Here is a 24,319-nt window from a genome sequence, read left to right as displayed (position 1 = left end):
TGCCAATGTTAGAAGATGACAATGCCATCCTACTAGAGGCTGGAGGCGTGCTCAGCACTGGGGAGCCGGCTTGCCCACAAACACACAGGAAATCCCATCATTCAACTCAGCAGGCACGTCACTGCAAGTCACTGAAACATAGTCATTCCCTAAAACTAAATGAGATAAATTCAGATGTTGGGCACAAAGGCAGCATATAACAATACACATAACACACCAAAAATTGCAAAGAATAACCAAATCATGACAATATTAAAATATTTAAAGCAGTTCTCCCTCTCTCCCTCCCTCCCTGCTACCCCTCCTCCCTCTCCCTCTCTCTCTTTCTCCCTCCCTTCCTCCCTCTCTATCTCTCTCTGTCTCTCTCTCTGTCTCTCTCTCTGTCTCTGTCTCTCTCTGTCTGTGTCTGTCTCTCTGTCTCTGTCTCTGTCTGTCTGTCTGTCTGTCTGTCTGTCTCTCTCTCTCTCTCTCTCTCTCTCTCTCTCCCTTTAAAGAAAAAACAAAGAGAGAAAGTCTGATCCCCTTAGCTGGTTATTATATTCCTGTAATCCAGTCACCTAGAATAATTTCTACTTGCTTTGTATCTAATCCTCAAAACTCGAGGGCTCTCCCACTAGGAACAATGGTGTACACACAGTTTCCACACTTGTCCCCCTCCCCTGCTGGCTTGTCCTCTGTTTCCTTTCCTTTTTCTTACAGTGTTGAAACCTAGCCAAACATCCAATTACCTTGGAAAGTAAATGGCAGAGGAAAAAGAAGCACCAAGTCTTTGTTGTCATTTTGAGAAGACATTCGAGCTCCCTTTAGAACGAGGAGATCTTTTCTCACTGTAGAGCATGAGAACTGGGGGGAAGCCAAGCTCTTTGGGCAAGCCTGTGTTTGTGAGCGCACAGGTGACAGACAGCACTCTTGTTGCTGGGAAGCCAGAGCTGAAGGTAAGGTGTGTGTGCCTATAAATCCACACCCTTTGCAACGGGAAACATCCAGAGTATAGTTCTAACAAGATCGGTGGGCAGCTCAGGTAAGCAAGCAAAACTTTCAGACTGCTCAGTGTTCAATCTTTCAGTCTCTGCCACATTTCAATGACCAATTGATTGTTTGCTATTTAAAAGTGAGGCTCTTGTTTAAAAGTGGGAAATGAGAAATGAAACTATATTTTGCTGCTGCTGCTACTGACTTGGTTTCCTGTGCTGGCTTCACAGTTTTACTTTTAATTCATAAAAAAAAAAACAGAATTAAGCTAAAATGACTTTTTTTTTAAAGTGCCTGGATGCTAGCAATGTTGCTTCCTTGTTTTTTGTTTTGTTTTGTTAGTTTTATTTTGTTTTTAAGATAGCTTGGTTTCTTTATTTTCATTTCGTGTGCATTTGGTATTTTGTCTTTATGTATATCTGTGTAACGGTGCTGGATGTCCTGGAACTGGCATTACAGACAGTTGTGAGCTGCCATGTGGGTGATGGGAATTGAACTTGGGTCCTCTGGAAGCAGCCGCCAGTGCTGCTAACCACTGAGCCATCCCACCAGACCCCTAAAGTTTTATTTTAAAATACAGAAATTTTTCAATATTGACGTAAATGGCTTGTGTTAAATTTCTTTTCAAAAATACAAATGCTAACTGGCCAGTGTTGCCAAAGCCAGGTGGTAGACATGGAGGTTGGTGCTTCCCAAGGGCATCAGATGCTGCTGTAATGTAGTAATAGGCTGAATTCCTCCAAATGTCTGTCCCTTGCCTGCCCACCTAGAATTAAGGACTCTCAGCAAGTCACACACCGACCAAGGACAGCACCACTCACTCCCAAACAACAATACGGAAGCTATACTGTTCGAGTACAGTCAGTATCTTTTTTGCAACATCTAACAAAGGGTTTTACTTTTGAATATAAAGAGGTACTTAAATATGTAATAAGTACATAAGTACTTGAAATTAAGAACTGTTGGGTTCCTCCTCAACTCTGAACTTGGCCTGAAAATCCACAGATGTGGAAGTTGCACGTTTCTCTTTTCTTGACGTAGATTTCACATATTCATCTGTTCCTAACACCAAGGACGTTCACACTCTCCAGCTTAACTTTTCTTACCTCTTCCTCTTAGATCCCAAAAGATTCTAAAGCAGTTTTGAGCGAGAAGCATGAAGCCTTACAGTCAATCTCAGGGTTTTATTTTTTTTTTATTATTGTTTGCCAGCTGTGGCACATCTTAGACTTTCTAGAAGCTGATGGGACTCTTTTGTAGTTGGCTTTTCAACTTCTCTTCTGCAACTTTGAGCTTGACTGAAGCTGATCTTCACAAGGTGGGCTTTCTACCCCCCGGCTTCCCTGCTAAAACCCACCACAGCTTTCATTCCGTCCTCCAGGCACAAGGTGTCCAGACCTTAACGGAACAGGACGATATTCTAAAATGTCTCATGACTTGATAAACTGTAAGAACTGACACGAATAGTGTTACCTGACATGGTCACCATTTAACAGGACTTTTAGAGCCTGAACCTCCACTGAGCTGTGTCCTCCAAGATCTCAGATGCAATTTTTTTCTGATCAAGGCAACAGAACTTTATTCTTTTCTTTTCCATATTTAAAATTTTTAATTTAAATTTAGATTAGAAACAAGGTTGCTATACAAGTCGGTTCCAGGTCCCTCTCCATTTCCCTCCCCTCCTCCCCTGTCCTCCCACCAACACCCCAATATCCCCTCATTTCCCCAGGGAGGGTGAGGCCCTCCGTGGAGGTGTCCATGGTCTGTCATTTCATCCAGGACAGGGCCTAGACCCTCCCCCAAAAGTTCAGGGTGAGAGTGCACCTCACATTGTTGGATGGGATTCCAAAGTCCGTGTGTATACTCGGGATGGGTACTGATCTGCTGCCCAAGGCTCAATAGATTACCTAGGCCTCCTCACTGACACCCACATTCGGGGGTCTTGATCAGCCCCATGCTGGATTCCCAGGCTGATGCCTGGGATTCAAGAGTTAACCTTTGTCAGGTCAGCTGTTTCTAGGGGTTAAACCAGCCCAGACTTAATCCCTTTGGTCATCAGTCCTCCCTCTCTGTCACTGGATTTCTTGAGTTCAGCTCAGTGCTTAGCCATGGGAGTCTGCCTCTTCTTCCATCAGCCACTGAATGAAGGTTCCCAGACTCTCTGGCCATGGGATTGTAGGCTGGCACTCCCCAGATCTATGTCTAAAATCCATATATGAGAGAGTACATGCCATGTTTCTCTTTTTGTGACTGGGTTACCTCGCTCAGGATGGTTTCTTCTAGTGCCATTCATTTGCCTGCAAATTTCAGGATCCCACTATTTTTTTCTGCTGAATAGTACTCCATTGTGTAAATATACTACATTTTCTCTATCCACTCTTCGGTTGAGGAGCATCTACGTTGCTTCCAAGTTCTGGCTATTACAAATAATGTTGCTATAAACATAGTGGAAAAGATGTCCTTGTTGTATGAATGTGCAGCTTTTGGATATATGCCTAAGAGTGGAGTTACTGGGTCTTGTGGTAGGTTTATTCCCATTTTTCTGAGGAATCTCCATACTGATTTCCAAAGTGGCTGTACAAGTTGACACTCCCACCAGCAATGGAGGAGTGTTCCCTTTTCACCACATCCTCTCCAGCATAAATTGTCATTGGTGTTTTTGATTTTAGCCATTCTGACAGGAGTGAGATGGTATCTCAGAGTTGCTTTGATTTGCATTTCCCAGATGGCTAAGGATGTTGAACACTTTCTCAAGTGCCTCTCAACCATTTTAGCCTCCTCTATTGAAAATTCTCTATTCAGTTCTATAGCCCATTTTTTAATTGGATCCTTTGGTGTTTTGGAAACTTGCTTCTTGAGTTCTTTGTAAACTTTGGAGATGAGCTCTCTGTCATATGTGGGGTTAGTGAATATTTTTTTCCCATTCTGTGGGCTGCCTTTTTGCCTTGCTGACTGTGTCCTTTGCCTTACAGAAGCTTCTCAGTTTCAAAGTGTCCCATGTATTAATTGTTGACCTCACTGTCTGTGCTACTGGTGTTATGTTCAGGAAGCTGTCTCCCATACCAATTCGTTCAAGGGTACCACCCACTTTCTCTTCTAAGAGGTTCAGTGTGGCTGGATTTATGTTGACGTCTTTGATCCATTTGGACTACAGTTTTGTGCATGGCGATAGTCATGGATCTGTCTGCAGTCTCCTATATGCCAGCATCCAGTTATGCCAGCACCATTTGTTGAAGATGCTTTCTTTTTTCCATTGTATATTTTTAGCTTCTTTGTCAAAGACCAGATGTTCATACATCTGTGTGGGTTAATATCAGGGTTTTCAATTCAATTCCATTGGTCCACCTGTCTATTTTTGTGCCAATACCAAGCTGATTTCAGAACTATAGCTCTATAATAGAGCTTGAAGTAAGGGATGGTGTTGCCTCTGGACATAGCCTTGTTGAACAGGGTTGTGTTGGCTATCCTGGGTCTTTTGTTTTTCCATACATAATTGATTATTGTTCTTTCAAGGTCTGTGAAGAATTGTGCTGGTATTTTAATGGGGATTGCATTGAATCTGTAGATTGCTTTTGGCAGGATTGCCATTTTTCTACATTTATCTTACCTATCCAAGAGCATGGGAGATCTTTCCATTTTCTGAGGACTTTTTTTAATTTCTTTCTTTAAAGACTCAAAGTTCGCCGGGCGTTGGTGGCGCACGCCTTTAATCCCAGCACTCGGAAGGCAGAGGCAATCGGATCTCTGTGAGTTCAAGGCCAGGCTGGACCAACAGCCTCCAAAACAGAGAAACCCTGTCTCATAAAACCAAAAAAAAAAAAGACTCAAAGTTCTTGCAATACAGGTCTTTCAATTGTTTGGTTAGCATTACCCTAAGGTATTTAATATTGTTTGTGGCAATTGTAAAGGGTGATGTTTCTCTGATTTCTTTCTCACCCCTTTTATCATCTGTATATAGTAGGGCTACTGATTTTCTTGAGTTGATCTTGTAGCCTGCCACTTTGCTGAAGGTGTTAATCAGCTGTAAGAATTCCCTGGTAGAGTTCTTTGGGTCATTGATGTAAACTATCATATCATCTGCAAACAGTGAAAGTTTGACCTCTTCCTTCCCAATTTGTATCCCCTTGATCCCCCTTTGTTGTCGTATGGCAATGGCTAGAACTTCAAGTACAATATTGAAGAGATATGGAGAGAGTGAACAGCCTTGTCTTGTTCCTGATTTTAGAGGAATTGCGTTGAGTTTCTGTCCATTTCGTTTGATGTTGGCTGTTGGTTTGCTGTATATAGCTTTTATTATGTTTAGGTATGTTCCTGTTATCCCATATCTCTCCAAGACCTTTATCATGAAGGGGCATTGGATTTTGTCAAAGGCTTTTTCAGTATCTAGTGAGATGATCATGTGATTTTTGTTTTTCAGCTTGTTTATATGGTGGATTACATTGATGGATTTTCGTATGTTGAACCATCCCTGCATCTTTGGGATGAAACCTACTTGATCGTGGTGAATGATTGTTTTGCTGTGTTCTTGGATCCAATTTGCCAGTATTTTATTGAGTATTTTTGCATCAATGTTCATGAGGAATATTGGTCTGAAGTTCTCTTTCTTAGTTGTGTCTTTGTGTGGCTTGGGGATCAAAGTTATTGAAGCCTCATAGAAAGAGTTTGGACAAAGACCCTTCTGCTTCTATTGCGTAGAAAACTTTTAGAAGAATTGGTATAAAATGTTCTTTGAATGTCTGGTAGAATTCTGCACTGAGGCCATCTGGACCTGGGCTTTTTTTGGTTGGGAGACTTTAGATGACTACTTCTATTTCCATAGGGGTTATAGGTCTATTTAAATTGCTTATCTGTAACAACGGACTCTGAGGAAATTCAGAGAATCAACAGGTCATACTTTGAAAACCTGTACTCCACAAAATTCAGATGCCATTTTTATACTGTTATAGTCATCAGGTGTTGTGCTGGGACCAAATTGTTGCGTCTTCTGAATCTTTCCATTTCCCACAATTCTTAGTAGAGCTAAATATAGTCAACTCAAACAGAATCAAATATAATAACCATTTATTAAATGTGGGCTAGGAAATTTCATTACCATGGTGGAGTGCACTGCCAAATAACACATGTCGGCAGCAAAAAAAAAAAAAAAAGTTTTAGGAGATTTTAATCAAACATGAAGAATATCTGTACATTTCCTTCCACTCTGTTCTCAAGTGTTTACCTTTAGCAATGTGACAGTACGCAGCAGCTTTTAAGGAGAAGCATCGTAAACTGACGGGAAAGGCTGACTGTTGGAAAGCACGCGGAAGTCACGTGACGGGCAGGGCGCAGAGCAGCCGCATCCGCGTTCTGCTTTGCTTCTTGTCTGTACCCGCAGCACTGTTTTCCACAGCTGAGCTCACTTTGCTATAGAGCTAAGATGATGTTTCCACATAGTCAGCCCAGAAAGACGAAAAGACAAAGAGCCCCTTGTGCGCGCCCACAGTCCGCTTTGCCTTACATGCCGCAGTTTGAAGTTGGTTAATGAAACAGGATCGTGTCTGAGTTTCACTGAGAAGCTGTGCACACCACAGTGACCTCAGGGGCCGCTGGGTGCCCTCAACCTGCCCTTCAATGTCATTCTGTGCCAAGATACCCAGAAATTCACAAACTTAGCATCTACTAAGACGGTTCAGTGTTTTTAAATGCTTTTTAAAAAATCCCAAAAGATTTTATTATGTGAAATTAAAAGAAGAACCTCTTGGCATGGGGTTTGTCTGAATCGAATTTCTCTTAATAGCAGACTGTTGAAAATGACCAGATTCTGAAAATTATTTTCTGCCGTCTAGCTGCTTCTGAGTGACCTTCTAGAAGACACGATGCTACACTCCACTTTGGGCCTCTGCCTCTTGCTGGTCACAGTTTCTTCCAACCTTGCCATTGCTATCAAAAAAGAAAAGAGACCTCCTCAGACTCTCTCAAGAGGTACGGTGACATCACTGGAGTTTCTAAACTCAGTCATTTCAACTGTTCTCAAAATACCTAGTGTATTCATCTATAGTTTGATTATAAGCAAAAAAAACTAGATACTCGTTAAGTGTGACTTTGAAACAGATGTTTATAAAGGGGGATAATCCACTTTAGACAGTAAATTTCAAAGAAATAATGACCCTTGGGGTTGGGGGTTGTTTGCTTTGTTTTCCAAACAGGGACTCACCATGTAGACTTGGCTGGCTTAAACTTGTTATGTAGATCAAGATGGCCTAAAACTCACGGAGATCTGCCTGCCTCTGTCTCCCAAGCATCGAGCTTGCAGGTGTGCACCACTGTGCCTGGCTCAATAGCAGCATTTTGCTGCATCTTTGTAGACATGAAGAACTGACTTGATGTCTGCAGCTCTGACGGACTTTAGACATTTGCCTTTCGCTTCAGCTTCAGAAAGTCTCCTACTGTCTTACACTTACAGTTTTACTTCGGTCTAAGAGACACATAAATCTTCACCTCCAAAATAATAATTAAAAACAGTCCTCAAAATTAGATTTTTTGTTTCCAGGAAGAAAAGTGCTGAGAATTATTTGCCCCCACATATTGATTCAAACAATCACTCTGTGCTTGGCTGAGCGTGTGTACAGTGACAATCCCCTGCAGGCGACTTCCAGGCCATTTGTTTACTCAGATCTACAGAGTGCCGGCCGTGCGTCCGTATTGTTTACCTAAGTGAATGAGTTCAACTTTAGCCTAGCAATCACAATCTGTATGTCGAGAAAGGCGATGTATGCCATTAATAAATAAGGGCAAAATCATGTCCCTGGATACAACTTATTACACAGCTCTCCACACAAACAAACTGTTGTAAAATAAGTACCTGAGTGACCTTGAACAACCTGAGACTAAATTGCTCATTGCTCTTCAAGCCCTTCCACAGTGGAGATCAGTGGCATTGCTATGACTATGGTAGAAGACATTCCTGGGAGCCCATGTAGATGTTGATGGGAAAATCTGCAGAAGGGTTTATTGCGTTTATTTATGGATGTGTCAAAGTCAGAAGACAACCAGCTGAACTTGCTGAATATTCTCTTCTCCCACCATTTGAGTTCCAGGGACCAAGCTATAGTCATCGATTGTGACATTAGCCTGTGTAGGGGAAAAGGGCCAGCCAAAGAAACACCCTGAGCAGAGCCAAAGAAACACCCTGAGCAGAGCCAAAGAAACACCCTGAGCAGAGCCAAAGAAACACACCCCGAGCAGAGCCAAAGAAACACACTTTGGTTCTGCAACCAGAACCAAAGAAATGTACCCTGACCCTAAAACCAGTGCAAAGAAACAGACTTTGTCCCTGGAATCAGAGCCAGTGAAAGAAATGCACCCTGGCCCTAAAATTAGAGCCAAAAGGCTAAAAAGGACCAGAGAAAGAAACACACTTTGGCCCCAAAACCAGCCAAATCTGACCCTGAACCTGTGCAGAAAACCAACCAATCCCTGAGCAGGAGATGTAGCCAATCTGAGGTCAGGGTTTGAAATCTGACCAATCCCCACCCAGGAAATCTTCCTAGGAAAATTCTGCCCCTAAGAAACCCTATATAAACCCTGTGCCTGCTCAGCTCGTGGCTGGCTGGCTGTCCTCTGCCACCCTGGCAGAGGGCAGCCCCTCTCCTGGACACATCCCTCCTAATAAATCTCTTGGATGAGGTTTGGGTGAGATAGTCCTTCACCAAAGGAGAGAAGTAATAACTCTTCTCCAGAGCCAGAGCAGAGCAGAGCTGAGTGAGCTGAGCTGTTAACACTCTGGGGACCTGAGCTGCATAGCAACATCTTCACTGGGAAAACCCTCTCCTGCCAGAGCAGAGCTGTTATGCTGGGGAAGCCTTTCCCTGGATCAGGGCTGTAAGCTGCTACACTTACTGTGACCTGTGCTATTCCTTGGCTCCTGATTGCCAGAGTACTTTCCCATCTGAACTGTAGCACTCAGTATTCTTTGGCTCCCAAGTGCCAGAATCCCTGCCCATCCAGTCCACCGTAATACTTACAGCCTGTTCCTGCCATGCCACCTTGCTGGCCTCCTTTTTTATGGCAAATTTTATGAAAACGAATTGGAGTTCATATGGCTTACTTCAAACAGCTTGATTCTACTACTTCCATTATTGAGGCACTGTTTTAATAGAGAAAATGACTACTGATGCTGCAAGTCACTGTGTTGAGGGCCGGTTTATATTTGGCTGTCAATTCCTATGTAAGGAATGACTGAGAAAATGACAGGTAAAATCAGGAGCCGGAGGAAGGAGTCTGAGCACCCTGTGCGCAGAGCCGCAGAGCCGGGGGGCAGACAGCTCATGGCAGAGATGAGTGGGGAAAGCAGAAGACAGTGAGGAAAAGGAATAGGATTAACACACACACACACACACACACACACACACACACACACACACGGAGATCAACGTTTCCTAACGTCCTTTTAACAAAAGAACACCCAGGACCTGGCCCAATGACTAACATACAGCAGATACTCAATAAATGCACAGCTGGTGAAGGAATAAAATCGCAGAAGACCAAAAAGCATAGCCAAAGCTAGAGACAAAAGTACAGCCATGAATCCAGACCTGGAAGAAAAATTAAGTTCTGTCCCATTTGGCACATTGTGATTATAACCTAGACTGTATGGAAACAGATTCAATACGCTCCCCTGCGGAACTATGGGTATTTGGGAAGTTGTATTATTTTTCTTTATATTCCCAGGGATTAGTGTGTTACAGATGATTTATTAATGTCTATGGAATTCAACTGAGCAGGAAATGAGAACCTCAATGTTTCCATTGCTAAAGCTCTAGTATTTGAGTGACATTTACATACATCAGACGAGAGGAGCTAGAGAGATGGCCCAGCAGTTAAGAGCACTGGCTGCTCTTCCAGGCACCTGGGTTCAAGTCTCAGCACCACAGGGTAGTTCATATCCTCTACAACTCCAGTTCCTTGGAATCTAATTCTGACCTCTGTGATCAACAGGCACAAATATAGTGGATAACAAATACTCAAGCAAAACACCCATACGCAAAGCATTTAAATATAAATAAATCTAAAAACCAAATGCAAGCAAAGAAAAGTAATCAAGGGCTGCTCTCATATTTCTCCAGCAAGATAATGTAAAGTGTGCTAAAGGAACATCAAACCATCTTCCAGGGTCATCACAGAGAAGACAGGTAGGGTGAGGTACCAACACAACAAACACGTCTTCCGATGTTCAGATATTAGGTCTAGCATAAACTAATCTATTATTCTCTCATAATGAGAGATTTGCAGCACCGTAGATTTTCAGGACAAAGTAGCAACTTCTCAGAAAGTTAAAATACATGCTGGATATGGGAACACTCACCTTTAACCCAGCACTGTGAGTTCAAGGCCACCCTGACTCCAGGACAGCCAAAACTACATACAGAGACCCTGTCTCAAAAAAAAAAAAAAAAAAAAAAAAAAAAAAAAAGGTTAAAACACAGTTACCTTTAACTCGGCAATTCCACTCCTCCCCATACTCCCCAAGTGAAATGCATACCCATTCACAAACTTGTTCTTAAATGTTCACCACAACATTTTACGTTTACCACAGCAACAAACTCAAATGTTCATCTACTGATAGATATATAAAAAGTGGTTTCCTAGTTAGGGTTACTGTGGTGAAATATCATAACCAAAGAAACTTGAGAAGAAAGAGTTTGTTCTGTTTACTCTTCCTCATCCCTGATCATCTCTGAAGGAAGTCAGACAGAAACTCAAACGGCAGGAACCTGGAGACAGGAGCTGATGCAGAGGCCTTGGAGGGGAGCTGCTTACTGTCTTACTTCCCGTGGCTTGTTCAGCCAGATTACTCACAGAGCCCAGGATTACCAGCCCAGGGTGGCCCCGCCCCCAATGGGCTAGACCCTCCCCCATCAATCACTAATTGAGACAATGCCTCACAGCTGGATCTTGCAGAAGCATTTTCTCAATTGAGTTTCTCTCCTTTCAGATGGCTTTAGCTTGTGTCAAGCTGACAGAAAATCAGCTAGGATAACTGACCCCTTGTCAGCTTAACACTCAAACATATCACTGTTAAGTCATAACCATTCCTCTCTTGTTCATCCCCAAGACCACACATTATTATCAGCATCACAATATAAAAATGTTACTAACTTCAAAAGTTCCAGTCTTTACAAATTCAAACACTTTTTTAAAAATCCCTGTCTCTTTTAAAACCAAAAAAAAAAAAAATCTCTTTTAAACCGTCTCTCAATCGTGGCCTTCTGTAAAATAAAAAGTAAACTAAATGCTTTCTTACTTCAGGAGAGAAGAACCAGAGCACATTCACAACTAGAACAAAGCAAAAACAATCTCCAATTGTATAAATAACTCAGTGCCCAATATCTGGGATTCACTTATGATATGCTGGGCATTTCCAAAGGTCATGGGCCACTTCTCCAGCCCTGTTGGTCTCCTAGGATCCACCAGTTTCCACTCCACTATTGCTATTGCTTTTGGTGGTCATCCCATGTGCTGGCATCTCCAGAACGCTGTGGTCTGCTGCTGCAACTGGGCTGCACACTTACCAGCAGCCTCTCATAGGCTCTCCTCCTGGTACCATGCCTCAGATTTTCAACTTTCTATCCTGGGTCTTCAACTGTCACTGAGGCTGTACCTTTACTAATGGCCTCTCCTGGCCACTCACAGTGCCAAGCCTCAGCTGTTTCCATGACCCCTCATGCCTTCAGTATCACCCGAGTGGAACTGTGGCTGACTCAGGGAACACAGCTTCAGTGCACTGACTCTCAAGAAACACTTCCCAAAAGATTTCACCTCAGTGATGCTTGTCTCTTCTTAATCACTGCCAATTTCTCAGCTCCAGCTGACCAGCATCAAGCATTCCAGCAAAGCAAAGGTTCCATTTTAGCAGTTCTGGTATCTAGTTATTCAGCTGACTATTCAGCCCCAGCTAACCAAAACCACAGATTCTTCACACAAAAAGCATGACAGAGTCTTTGCTTCCCTCTTAAATTTCAAAAGCCAGGCCCCCATGGTCTACACTGATCTCAACATTCTCATCACCCAAGTTCCTACAGAACAGCTCACTGAGCTCTCAATGCTCAGCTATTTTTCTGACCCCAAGTTCCAAAGTCCTTCAACAGTTGTCCCTAAAACAACACAATCAGGTCTGTCACAGCAATATCCCACTCCTGGTACTAACTTTCTTCACTGCCTAAGCTTGGCTCTATATTATGGGATAATATTGAGCCATAGAAAGGTTATTAAGTACTAATACATGACAGAAGATGTAAGAAGTTTTAAACTATGCTAAGTGAAATTATTCAACCACAGAGACCACATACTGGATATTTCCACTTATATGAAATGTCCGTAATAGGCAAACTATGGGGGTGAAGCTAGATTAGGTGTTTCTTAGAGCTCAGGAAGATCTAGAGAACAGAGGGTAGAAGGCAGATTACACGCACACATATGATTCAGTGCTGCGAAGGTGTCTCAGCAGGTACAAGTGCTTGCTGTCAAGCCTGGTGACCTGAACTCAATTCCCAGAATCCTCATACTGGAAGGAGAGAGCCCATACCCTCGTGTTGTCCTCTGAGCTCCACATTTGGGCTAAGACACTTTATCCCACACACACACACAAACAAATGGATACATAAATGTAATTAGTTTTAAAACACTGTTTGCTTCGAGGTGGTGAGAATGTTCTAAAACTGATTGTAGTGTTGGCCTTGTAACTCTGGGAATATACTACAAAGAATGTGCACTTTCTATGAGTGAATTGAATCGTTTGTGAATAACATCTCAATAAAGGTTATTACCAAAGAACAAATAAAGGAAACAAGAAGAAACAGAATCATGTTTATCTTACTTCATGCTGTTACATACCTGTGGTATCAAATGTAGACACCTCAAGCTGACATTGAACACAGGAAACCTCTAACCCAACCAGCCCCCAAATATTTCTTTCATGAAAATTCAGATTTTCTCATTCATCCCTAGGGTAAGTCCTAAGCACTCTACAATATTCCTGTATGCTCTGGCTCTGTGCCTTCTACTTCTTGAGGGCTTTATTCTTTATCTCTAGCACAAATTCAAAACTGCTTCTGTCTCCTTTTTAGGGCCAGTGGAGTCTCTCTGTAGTCACAGCTTTCTCTTTCCCTTCCATAAGTGTTCCTAGAATGTGTGAATGTGTGTGTGTATGTATATGTGCACGCATGCACACACACATGTGTGTGTTCAAACATGCAGTTCTCATCCTTGAATGTTTTCCAAGTAAAAAGTCAAAGTAGAATTTGGAACTCCTTTTCCTCAGTGTGCACCGTCATAGAAGCAGTCAGCATCCTTTGGTATTTCAGATACAAAGGGCACGTTGTAGTATAGTCAGAAGGACTCTTGGCAGTTTTGTAGAAGTATGCTGATAACTGCTATTTCTCATACAGTCTGAAAGGTGGAGCTTTTGCATGGCCAGAGATGTCTTCTCAAGCACCTTGTCCATCACCCAGTACTGATCAATGGGTCAAGTTTTGATGCACACTCCCAAATTCCCCAGAGTACAGTCTGATAGGGCACCCCATCTTTGTATCCAGATATAATGTACTATCTTTTACACTGCATGTCAGGCAACAGCTTTGGAGCTGTCATACGTCTATAGATTGGCATCTGCTCATCAGACAGAGAGCTGTAGCCCTGGAATAACACATTGATGTCTCTCTTCTTCAGGATGGGGAGATGACATCACTTGGGTACAAACTTATGAAGAAGGTCTCTTTCATGCTCACAAAAGGTAAAATCCCTCTCAGGTACAGTTCACGCACCACCATTTCTTATGTCTCATGGAAGAACTGAAAGCAGTTGGGTTAGCTTCTGAAAGAATACAACAGCTCTTGCTCTGTTCTTGTATGCTGTGTGACGTCACAGTTGCTATTACAGTAGTGTTTTAGCTACTCTTCTCACTGACCAGAAGCAATTTAAAGGAAAAGGATTTATCCTGGGTCCGGATTCGGGGACAGCGTCCATCATCGTGAGGAAGGCGTGGCAGCAGAGGCAGCAGGTTACCTCACACTGGCAGTCAGCAAACAGAGAGTGTGGCCAGATGAAGGCCTCATATAACATATGAGGACTGCCCACCAGCCCCCCATTGTCTGCACCTTCCAAAGGCTCCACAACTTCACAAAACCACACCCCCATCTGGGGAACAATTGTTCAAACAAACAAGTCTACAGGGAGGGAACATTTCACATGCAAACCATAACAAATGGTATTTTTTAGTTGTAAAAGCTCTAAATGACTCCGTATGAATTTCTTTAATTATGCGGGCAAACTTTTAAATGTAAGCTGTATGAAGAAGATGGTGCCACTCACTGGGCACTATGCAGGCTTACTAGGAAAGCCATTCACAGGCACAGTCCTCCAGACAGTCAGACACCTTAGGGAGCTTTATTTCACACTCATTTATAGTTAATCAGCCCAGTACTAGTTGAACATGATCCACTATGTGTCAGGCACTGGTCCAGGCTCAATGACCAAATGTTACTTCATTTTTTTCCTTAAAGATCTGCTAAATCTTCTGGAGAATTTATCAAATATCTGATGAACATTCATTTCCCACTAAAGTGAAAATACATAAAATTAAATTAAAATTGAGTTAAATGCTCTCAAAACAATAAATATTAGATTAAAAACCTCATTTCCAAATATGAGTATAAGAAAAAATACACGAACAAATTATAGCCCCAGAACATGTAAAGCATCTGCCCAGATAGGGTAAGATTCCATCTGGAGATTCTAGGAAGACTAAAGACTAAGAATTCATCTGTTATAGAAGTCAATATTTAGAGCTGGTGGTGTAGCTCAGCTGGTAGAGTTCTAGCAGACAGGCAAAAGCCCCAAGTTAATCCTCGTTGTCACATAAAATGAGTGTGACAGAGCACACCTATAATGCCAGGAGCAAGAGGATCAGAAGTTCAAGGTCATCCGCAGCTATGTAGTGAGTTCAAAGCTAGTCTGAAATCCATGAGACTTTGTGGAGACAGGTGGATTCCTGGAGCTCACTGGGCAGTCAGCCTAGATGAAATGGCACACTTCCAGCTCAGGGAAATCCTGCCTCAAGCTTACCAGGTAGGGCATTGATGGAGGATGACAATGACATCCTGCTCTGGCCTCTTCATGCACTGCATGGATGTTTGCAAATACACACTCAGGTGCATGTGCCACATATACATACACACCACACACAACACTCATGTGCATATACTGTATACACACACCACACGCAACACCCATGTACAGCATTCACCTCATACACACACATCACATTCGGCACTGATGTTCATATACCATATACTACACACACAACATGCAACATCCATGTACATGCTCCATCTACACACAACACTCATGTGCAGCATTCACCACATACACACAATGGCACACACAACACTAATGTGCATATACCATGTATGTATACCACACACACAGATTTGTGCATCAAATAGATCAAAGAGGATATTAACAGGGAAGCTTTTTAATATTTTGAGGCAAACCAAAGTGGAAAGTCAACATACTAAAACTTTATGCAATGTAGTATATACAATTCAAATAGGGAAATTTCTGAATAAATATATTTGTCTTTTTTATTTTCAAAAAGAAAGTTCCAAATAATCTAATATTGTGCCTTAAAGATGCTGTTCATTCCCCCTCCCAAAGATAGAAACTAAGGACAAAATTAGTAGATAAAAACCAAAGCAGATGTAAGCAAAAAAGTAATCAAGAATACAATGGGCAGGACCATACCAAGAAAAGCTGAATTTTCATTTATTAGAAGAGATAAAACCAATACAGTAGTAAATACAAGAGCAAAGAAAAAGAAGGGATTCTAGTAAAATCGGAATGAAAGGGAGAAATGACAAATGGTATCACAGAGGATGGAGAAGTGACTCCGTAGGCAAGGGCACTACTGCTCTTCCAGAAGAGCAGAATTCAACTTCTAGTACCCATGTCCTGTAACTCCAGATCTAAGGGTTCCAGCAGCCACTTGTAACCTCCCTCAGTACCTGTACACACACACACACACACACACACACACACACACACACACACACACACACAAAAATAAAAGTAAAAATAAAAGAAGAAAACACAACCACCATCACAGAAATGGTCATCAGAGACTATTGTGAACAACTATATAAGTTAATAAATAGTCTAGCAGAAACATAAATTCCCATACTTCCTATATACATAAAACCATAAAGATTTAATCATGAATAGAAAATTTGGACAGACCAGTAGAGAAATTTTATTCCTAATTTTAAAGCCTTCCACCAGAGTAAAGCCCAATATCTGATGGTTCTGTTCTGTTCTGTTTTGTTCTGTTCTGTTCTGTTCTGTTCTGTTTTGTTTTGTTTTGTTTTGTGTTTTTGAAGCAGCATCTCAGACATCCCAGTTGGCCTCAAGCTGTTCTCCTGCCGAAGAACCCCATATGCTGGTCTTATAGCTCTGTGATAACACTCCCTGCTGCCTAAAAAGCTACTAGAGAATTAATATTAGCCATCTAAAAAATGGTGGTCTGAATAAAAATGCCCCCATAGGGGCTGGAGAGATGGCTCAGCGGTTAAGAGCACTGACTGCTCTTCCAGAGGTCCTAAGTTCAATTCCCAGCAACCATATGGTGGCTCACAACCATCTGAAATACATGCAGGTAGAACACTGTATAAATAATAAATAAATCTTTTTTTTAATGCCCCCATAGACTCATAAGGAGTGGCACTATTTGAAAGGATTAGGACATATGACCTTATTGAAGGAAGAATGTCATGGGCTCTGGGGTTTTAAATGCCAGGCCTCGTGTCTCTCCTCCTCCTGCCTGTGGGGTGGAACTCTCAGCTCCCTCTCCAGCTGAGTGCCACCATGCTCCCCACCACGATGACAATGGCCTAAACCTCCTAATCCAGAAGCCAGCCCCACTTAAATGCTTTATTTTAAAAGAGTTGTCATGGTTATGGTGTCCCTTCACAGCAATAGAACAATGACTAAGACACCCTTGATGAGCACAAACGGAAAAATTCTTAACAAGATTCTAGCAAATAGAATTCAACAGCATATTAAAAACATCAGTAGCTGCGGTTGAATAGGTTTGAACTCTAGAATGTAGGATCAATCAACACATCTCAATAAGCATGACAGCCCATATTAACACAATGAAGAATCGCATGATCTCTCAGTAGATACTGATGAGCATTGGACAGAACTTAACATCCACTCACAGAAAACTAGCTCCGGAAGGGCGGCCCCTCAGCACAAGAACCATATGCCCTTAGATCACAAGCCCAGCAGAGAACAGCTGAAAGTTTTCCTCTAAGAACAAGGACAAGAGAGCCCACTCTCAGCACTTCTTTTCCACACGGAATCTCTGGATGTCCTGAGCAAGCAAACTAAGCAAGATAAAAACATAAAAGGCATCAAAAGAGAAAGGTAATTAAATCATTCCCATATGCACAGGAAATGACTGTATTACATAGAAAACTCCAAGGGCTATTAGAGCTCATAAAAGATTTCAGGTAAGCAAACACAAGAAACCAATATTTCTGATTATATGGCTTTCCTGCATAGCCACATGCAATGGGAGGAAAGACAAGGACCAAGGCGGGGGAAGGGAGGGAACATATACATACATATACATATACATATATATACATATACATATACATATCAAAAGTGAATTTCTCTCACATGAAGTCTATAAAATGAAAAGAGACATCTCACGTCAGCACAAGCAAATGAGTGAAGAATACAATAGTCCAGAATAATACACAACTGGAAAATATGGGAACTATTTTGTATGAAGCTAAATGGCAATAATCTCTTTTCTTTTTGCACACGGAGTAAAATAATTTAAAAGCTGACCTTGTAACAGAGGTACAAGGTGTTTCCTGCAAAAGAGACCATGAACTGGTACATCTTCAATGGAGAATAAACCAACAGTATGAATGCACATACTCTTTGGTACACAAAAATCTGCTTCCGGAAATGTATTCACAAATATGCACACACAGATGCAGAATCATACACAAAGAACAACCTCTTCTACATCAAATCAGTGCTTATTCAGATGCAAGTGGGAGGTTGGAAATGATTTCAATATCCATTTCAAGGGGATCAATCTGAGAAGTTCCAGTATATTTAGTGGAGTACTGTATTTTTTTTAACTACAGAATAATATCTAAGACATAATTTATATTGAAAATACTCAGATACATGTTTGCAGTACTATTTTCATTTTTTAACTTTAGAGGGGTTTCCCTAAATTGCCTATCTTGTGTTTTTTAGGAGCGCACACATACATATATGCACACAGGGTTTTAAACAAGTCTGTGGTTGCAAACAAGACACCCACACTTGGGAAATTGGCCCCCTCACCTCTGGAAGATGGAATGATACCACTACTTACTTATGAAAGACAGATCTGGGAGGAGGAACTTCTACCTTTTCAAGTTTTAAGTCAAATGAATTTAAAATTGATTTTATAAGGGAAAATGCACAAATTGAAAAGGCAATCTACCAAACGATGATAAGTAATGAGGCCCCGGGCAGCCTCTGATTTCAGAGTCCCAAATACTCCCTCTCCCCCACTCATGCCTCTCACAATTGAACTAGCCATTTCATAAGTTCAGGGATCACAGATTCATACATAAGAAATTACTTTTACTTTAAAATATGGGTAAAATAAAGATATAGTATTTTGTAATGTGAAAATGACACTAATCCCACATTTTAGTGTTCACAACTGAAGTTGTGTTGAATCACAAATACTGCTTTTAGTACTTCTCCATGACAATGGTGGGGTTAAGCACTGCGAGTGAAAATGTGGCCACAAACCTGCAGGTATTTACTCTCTTCTACTGAAGAAACACGGCAGAACAAAAAACTTGAAGCCTTCTTTTAGGCTGTAGTTACCTGAGTTTCTGCCAGAGTCTCTCTGCTTTTCTTTCAACGGAATAACAGCTCACTTGCAAACTGTTAAGAGTGATTCTTCTGATGTAGAGTTGTTTTCCCCAGACTTTCTTCAATCACCCTCAAGCACAGCTGCCACTTCAAGATGTCTGTAGAAACTGGGAAGAAGGGATAGCCAGTCAGGGAAGCAGAGTGGCCAATGCCCCTGCCTGCTCTGCCTCAAGATGCCTACCCGCACTGATGATGGTCAGAAGATCTGTCTAACAGAAAACCTACTTCATCTGATGCATACAAGGCTGAATATAGACCTACCTGTGATTGCATCACTAAACATCTTGGACTCAGGAGGTCTGACTCTAGCTTGAACTGCCTGTGTAGGCCTCATTGAATACTTTTAGGCTTAGCTCGCTGCTCCTAAGAAGTGGGTATGACATTTCATTCATCACAGCTCAATCTGTAATAGCTCAATAGTATTGTCTGATGCTGGTGAATGACAGCCTTCTAATTAGCCCATAAATCCTAAAAGTAAGTTGGAAGGGTCTTATCAAAAATGTACTTCTAATCCAAGTTTGAGAAGTAAAATTAATCATTCAAAGTTTGAGTTTAAAATTTTTTGAGGCTAAAAAAAATTTCTGGATATAATTACATTTTGTAATTACTTTTGAAAAGATTTATGCTGGCCTGGGAATGTAGCCAAATAGTAGAGTGCTTGCCTAGCATGTCCACATTAAGTAATCAACTAATGCATAAAAATTTTTGTTGACTAAATATGTCCTAAAATCACCCTCTTCTGATGCCCATGATTAGCTTATTATTAAAGCCATATTTGCAAAATCATCCTATAATCTACCTTAGTCAATTTTGTGTTTCTGTAATCAAATATATTAGACTGGGTAATTTGTAAAGCAAAAAGGTTTTACTTAGCTCCGGAAATTCAAGAGCATGGACATCAGTGTCTGCCTGTCTCTGAAGAGGCCTCATGGCATCACAGGATATGACTGTATGCAAAGAGGATTAAAAGATTGCAGCCTCACAGCAACACATTCTTGTGGGAAGTAGTCCTGTCTCAGGAGACTAGATCGCCCAGGAGATATGTTAACATGGTCTTGAGGACAGAACCATTATTTACCCTTATTATTATCTACAGAGCCATTAGCCGCCTTCCTACCCTGAAATTTTCCACCACTTCACCATTCCACTGGGGCCCTGTTTCCACCACAAGAACCTTTGGGGAAAAGGTGAAACCTAAACCGGGCAAATGCCTACATCATACTCACTTTGCTCCTGTAATTACTGTTCTCACTTTGCTCTTTGACTAGAGTTAGGGAATAAGTTAGTTAGTATAACCAACTATTTTATAGTCAAAATCAAAGTGACCCTGAAAAAAGGAATTAGTAGAAGACTCTCAGTTGAGTTATTGTAAATTTAGGTCAACCCAGGAATGGAAGGACGTAAAACTGGTCAAATAGGACTACTTTGTAAAAACTTAAAGATAAACCAAGAACATTTTAAGTTGACTCTTCTGAAATCACCTACCATGCTTTCATTAGAAATAACTTTGTTTTTGGCATCCCTTGAGCCTGGAGATAGCATTATTCTCTAATTATCTACATGCTACAGTGGGCCTAAGTGTCACCTACTACTCTAAGCTATGGTTCCTGTACCCCACACAAATTCTGACTCACTGTGAGCTGATGTTTATAATCCTGTACTTGGTGAGTTCTGGGGCCACACACTGGGTGTCACTACCTAATATAGGCTTCACTGCCATGAAGTGTAAGTCTGAGATTTTTATTTAAGTATTGTAAATAGTACCAACAATTTAAATCTAATTCTATTTTATACTTTTATTCAACATTTATCTCTTAACTTCTCTCTGTGCTCTCTCTGTCTAGTAACAAGCCATTGATGGTTATTCACCACCTGGAAGACTGTCAATACTGTCAAGGTAATTTTTGTCTATGGGGATCTTACTGTATTTCTTTCCAACATGAGGTAGAAGCGAGCTTACAAGAATTGTTCAGAAGGCACACAGGCAAATCTCATCTTAAAAATGTAATTCCCAGACCACCACCATTTGACCAAGATGCTTAAAGACCACGCGAAAGCCATCTAGGGGTGCCCTCTGGTAACTGCAGCAGAGTCAGAGGTAAACCTGGGCTAAGTAGTGAGACACACAGATTACAGTGAAGACCACAGATGGCAATAATCGCCAGGTGGTGGTGGCACATGCCTTTAATACCAGCACTCAGGAGGCAGAGACAGACGGACCTCTGTGAGTTGGAGGCTAGACTGGTCTCCAGGGTTAGGGTTAGGGAAAGGCTCCAATAATACAGAGAAACACAGTCTTGAAAAAAAAAAGATTACACTGATTGTTCATTTTTGCTGAATGTGAAACTATGATGTGCTCTTGGGAATGTAATGCTTTCTAAAAGAATCAAAGTGATTAGGAAAACTGGCTAACAGAAATTGTTCTAACCAGTGAGTTACTGAGCAATGGAAACTATAAAGCTAGTGTCTTCATTAACGTAATTGTCCCTTGACATCTCCATGGACATGCTCTAGCTCATAGATTCCCAGTGAGGGACTAAATGGTAAAGGACAACAAGCCATTTGCAGGCATGTCATTGACCGGCATGACAGAAAACACACTGGCTTTGATACTGTATTGACAATGTCTTGACCCTTTAAGCTAACTGACGTTTTTCTCCCCCGCAGCACTAAAACAGGAATTTTCCAAAAATGAAGAAATACAAGAAATGGCTCAGAATGGTTTTATCATGCTGAATCTCATGGTACATGAACTCAACAGTGTTTTCTTAATGCTGTAACTTCATAGAAATTCTTAACTCCTTTTTTTTTTCTTCAAAAACATGCAGGGTCACGTATTAGTTACTACAGAATTTTAAAAGGCCCTAAAGCATAACTTATTGAAAATTTAGTTTCCACAAAGAAAGCTACACAGTCCAATATTGTTCATTTGTTTCATCTTCTTCTAGCACGAGACCACAGACAAGAACTTGTCACCTGATGGACAGTACGTGCCAAGGATCCTGTTTGTTGGTGTGTGTGCAACTTCATTCGTCAGGGTTGCAAAACTAGCAGGGATCTCAGTATTCTTGCTTCCATTCGATTGGTTTTGAGGCTCTAACTTAAGCAGTACTCTTTTTAAAGGAGGTCATTTCTCACCCAATCAATAGTATTGTGTTCTTAGATCTATAGCCAAAATTCACGATATTACTTACAGATTTTAACATTTAAAAGCGACTCATGCTGTTAAATCAACTTACCGATGCACTTTCAGAACAATATCCCAAGATAGATTAAAAGAGAACCATGTCCCTGAAAAGGACCGTGGGCTAGTCCATCATGGATTCACATGATGAGAACTAACTTTGCTTATAAACACGCCTGACCTTGGTTTTAGAGTGGGAGAATGAACAGCATTAAGACCATGTTAAGCGGTGTTTGAGTGACTTTGTTTTGGATTGTTTTTTAACAGACCCTTCTCTGACTGTCAGGGCTGATATAACAGGAAGATACTCTAACAGACTGTACACATATGAACCTCAGGACTTACCTTTGTGTGAGTATTTATAAATCACACCAGGCAGTGGTGACGGCTGACTCTGACTACCAAAGGGTCAACGGGGGCTTATGTCAATACTATCCATGATTCCAATCTCTGGTGCTAGGCATGGTATTTAAAATGCAGACTCACAACTCCCTTCCCCTCTCAAAACAAAAACCTTATCAGAGGACTCAGAATCTCTGTTTCAGTGGGGTTGCCTATATCTTCCAAAGATCACTGAATTATGACATCAGTAAGAACTTAGGACGAATTAAAATCACACAAACATTAACAGAGAGAGTTCTGTCTGCTGGTGTCAAAGACCCCATGTGCTTTTCTCAGATGACAATTTTGCCTGTCTTAAATGCCTATAAATAGTGAGATACAAATTTACTTGGGACTTTAAACATTTTTAATAACAGTCACTATTAACCACATTTAAGAAGATGGTATTGGTCTCAGATCCAGAAATACTGTATAAATTCAATAACTAACTAAAAAGAAAACCCTCTCAAGACTCCCTGAATAGAACTGTTTATTATAAATGAGTCTGATGAGCCACCTCTGGTTGATGTAATCCCTGAATAAATGTTCTTTTAGCTTATACTATAGTATGCTAATGAGCCAACTAATATAAAAACTGAACAATCCAATGTTCTATCTTGCCATTTAGATTATAACACTCACTACTTTCATTTGCTAAGAGCACACCTTGTGTTTCCTCCTGCTTCAGTGGCAGACAACATGAAGAAAGCACTAAGACTTATCCAGTCGGAGCTGTAAGGAAGATGAAAAGATGCTTCAACTCTAAGAAGTCAAATGTGAGACAAAAAGCAAACGCAAAATGTATAAGTACCTGGACATTAATATTTAGAGTTGTGAACATGTCTGCGCCAACTCATGAAGGTAAAATCGTATTCTAATAAACGTCGAAATGTGTGATAACGCTGCAGTTTGGTGTTTACCTGTATCACTAGACAGTTTGCCATGAGCTCAGAGTTGCTAGGCTCTGTGCATGAAATGTCCCCACTGCCTTGTGTTTTGGAGGCTTGCTACTCAAATGCTAAAGAAGTTCTGGAAACTTCAGAAGGTGGGATCCAGCTAGAGGCTACAGATCATGATAATAGCTCATTGAGAGTATTTCCTCCCTGCTGCCTTCTTATCTTGCTCTCTACTTCCTATTGACCAAGATGAGGAGCCTCTGCCACATACTTCTCCCCCCCACAACTGTTCTGCCTAACATGGGCCCAACTGGCCATGGGCCAAACCCTCTGAAACCCTGAGCCAAAGAAGAGTCCTCCTCCCTTATGTTCATGTGAAACACTTTCATTACTGCAAACAGAAACCAATATGGCCCATATGAGAAGTCCCTATCATGTCTACTTCCTCGGTTCTTCTCCACTTGGTTCACTAATCTAATTTTATATCCACCCTCAGCAGTGGGTCAAATCCACTGCTGTGGAAAATCAGTGACTTCCTTGTGACATGCTTGGACATTCAGCAGAATATTTCAGACTTACTTATTTTCCACTTTAAATAAGATAGGCATTTGAAAAATAATTCAAATCAGCTTAGAATGTATTTTAAACTTCAACTCCCTGTTCTCCTTAATTACTGGGTAGATACTTTAAATGTTTAACGTTTTAAGGAAAATGAAATTGCCTCGGTAATATTAAAGAATTTCTCCACAAAATTACCAGGAAAGGATGATATACTCTCCTGGAAACTATCCGATGACCAATTTTTTTGTTTGTTTTTTTCGAGACAGGGTTTCTCTGTATTGTTTTGGAGTCTGTCCTGGAACTCGCTTGGTAGACCAGGCTTGGTCTCAAACTCACA

At 41.2% G+C, this 24,319-nt stretch overlaps 1 protein-coding gene across 1 annotated transcript; it reads left to right on the top strand.

Moving 5' to 3' along the window:
• The first annotated feature begins 792 nt into the window (after positions 1-792).
• On the top strand, positions 793-23,425 carry Agr3 (anterior gradient 3, protein disulphide isomerase family member). Its single transcript, XM_013117836.3, has 8 exons — positions 793-1,021; positions 6,798-6,933; positions 13,678-13,741; positions 20,805-20,857; positions 21,628-21,704; positions 21,909-21,972; positions 22,412-22,495; positions 23,214-23,425. The coding sequence occupies exons 2-8, from the start codon at positions 6,828-6,830 to the stop codon at positions 23,261-23,263; spliced, it is 498 nt and encodes a 165-aa protein (XP_012973290.1). The 5' UTR covers positions 793-1,021; positions 6,798-6,827; the 3' UTR covers positions 23,264-23,425.
• Positions 23,426-24,319: the final 894 nt, after the last annotated feature.

The sequence above is a fragment of the Mesocricetus auratus genome, unplaced genomic scaffold, assembly GCF_017639785.1.
Source record: "Mesocricetus auratus isolate SY011 unplaced genomic scaffold, BCM_Maur_2.0 Super-Scaffold_15014, whole genome shotgun sequence".
Lineage (NCBI taxonomy): Eukaryota > Metazoa > Chordata > Mammalia > Rodentia > Cricetidae > Mesocricetus > Mesocricetus auratus.
The sequence above is the reverse complement of the archived record's forward strand: the minus strand, read 5'-3'. Positions and strand labels throughout refer to the sequence as shown.

What these genes read in the sequence shown, in the direction of transcription:
- Agr3 (XM_013117836.3), top strand. Translation starts at nt 6,828, where the DNA reads ATGCTACACTCCACTTTGGGCCTCTGCCTCTTGCTGGTCACAGTTTCT. An exon ending in AGACTGTCAATACTGTCAAG is followed by an intron (nt 20,858 to 21,627) that starts GTAATTTTTGTC and finishes TCTCCCCCGCAG; the next exon opens with CACTAAAACAGGAATTTTCC. An exon ending in GCCAAGGATCCTGTTTGTTG is followed by an intron (nt 21,973 to 22,411) that starts GTGTGTGTGCAA and finishes GTTTTTTAACAG; the next exon opens with ACCCTTCTCTGACTGTCAGG.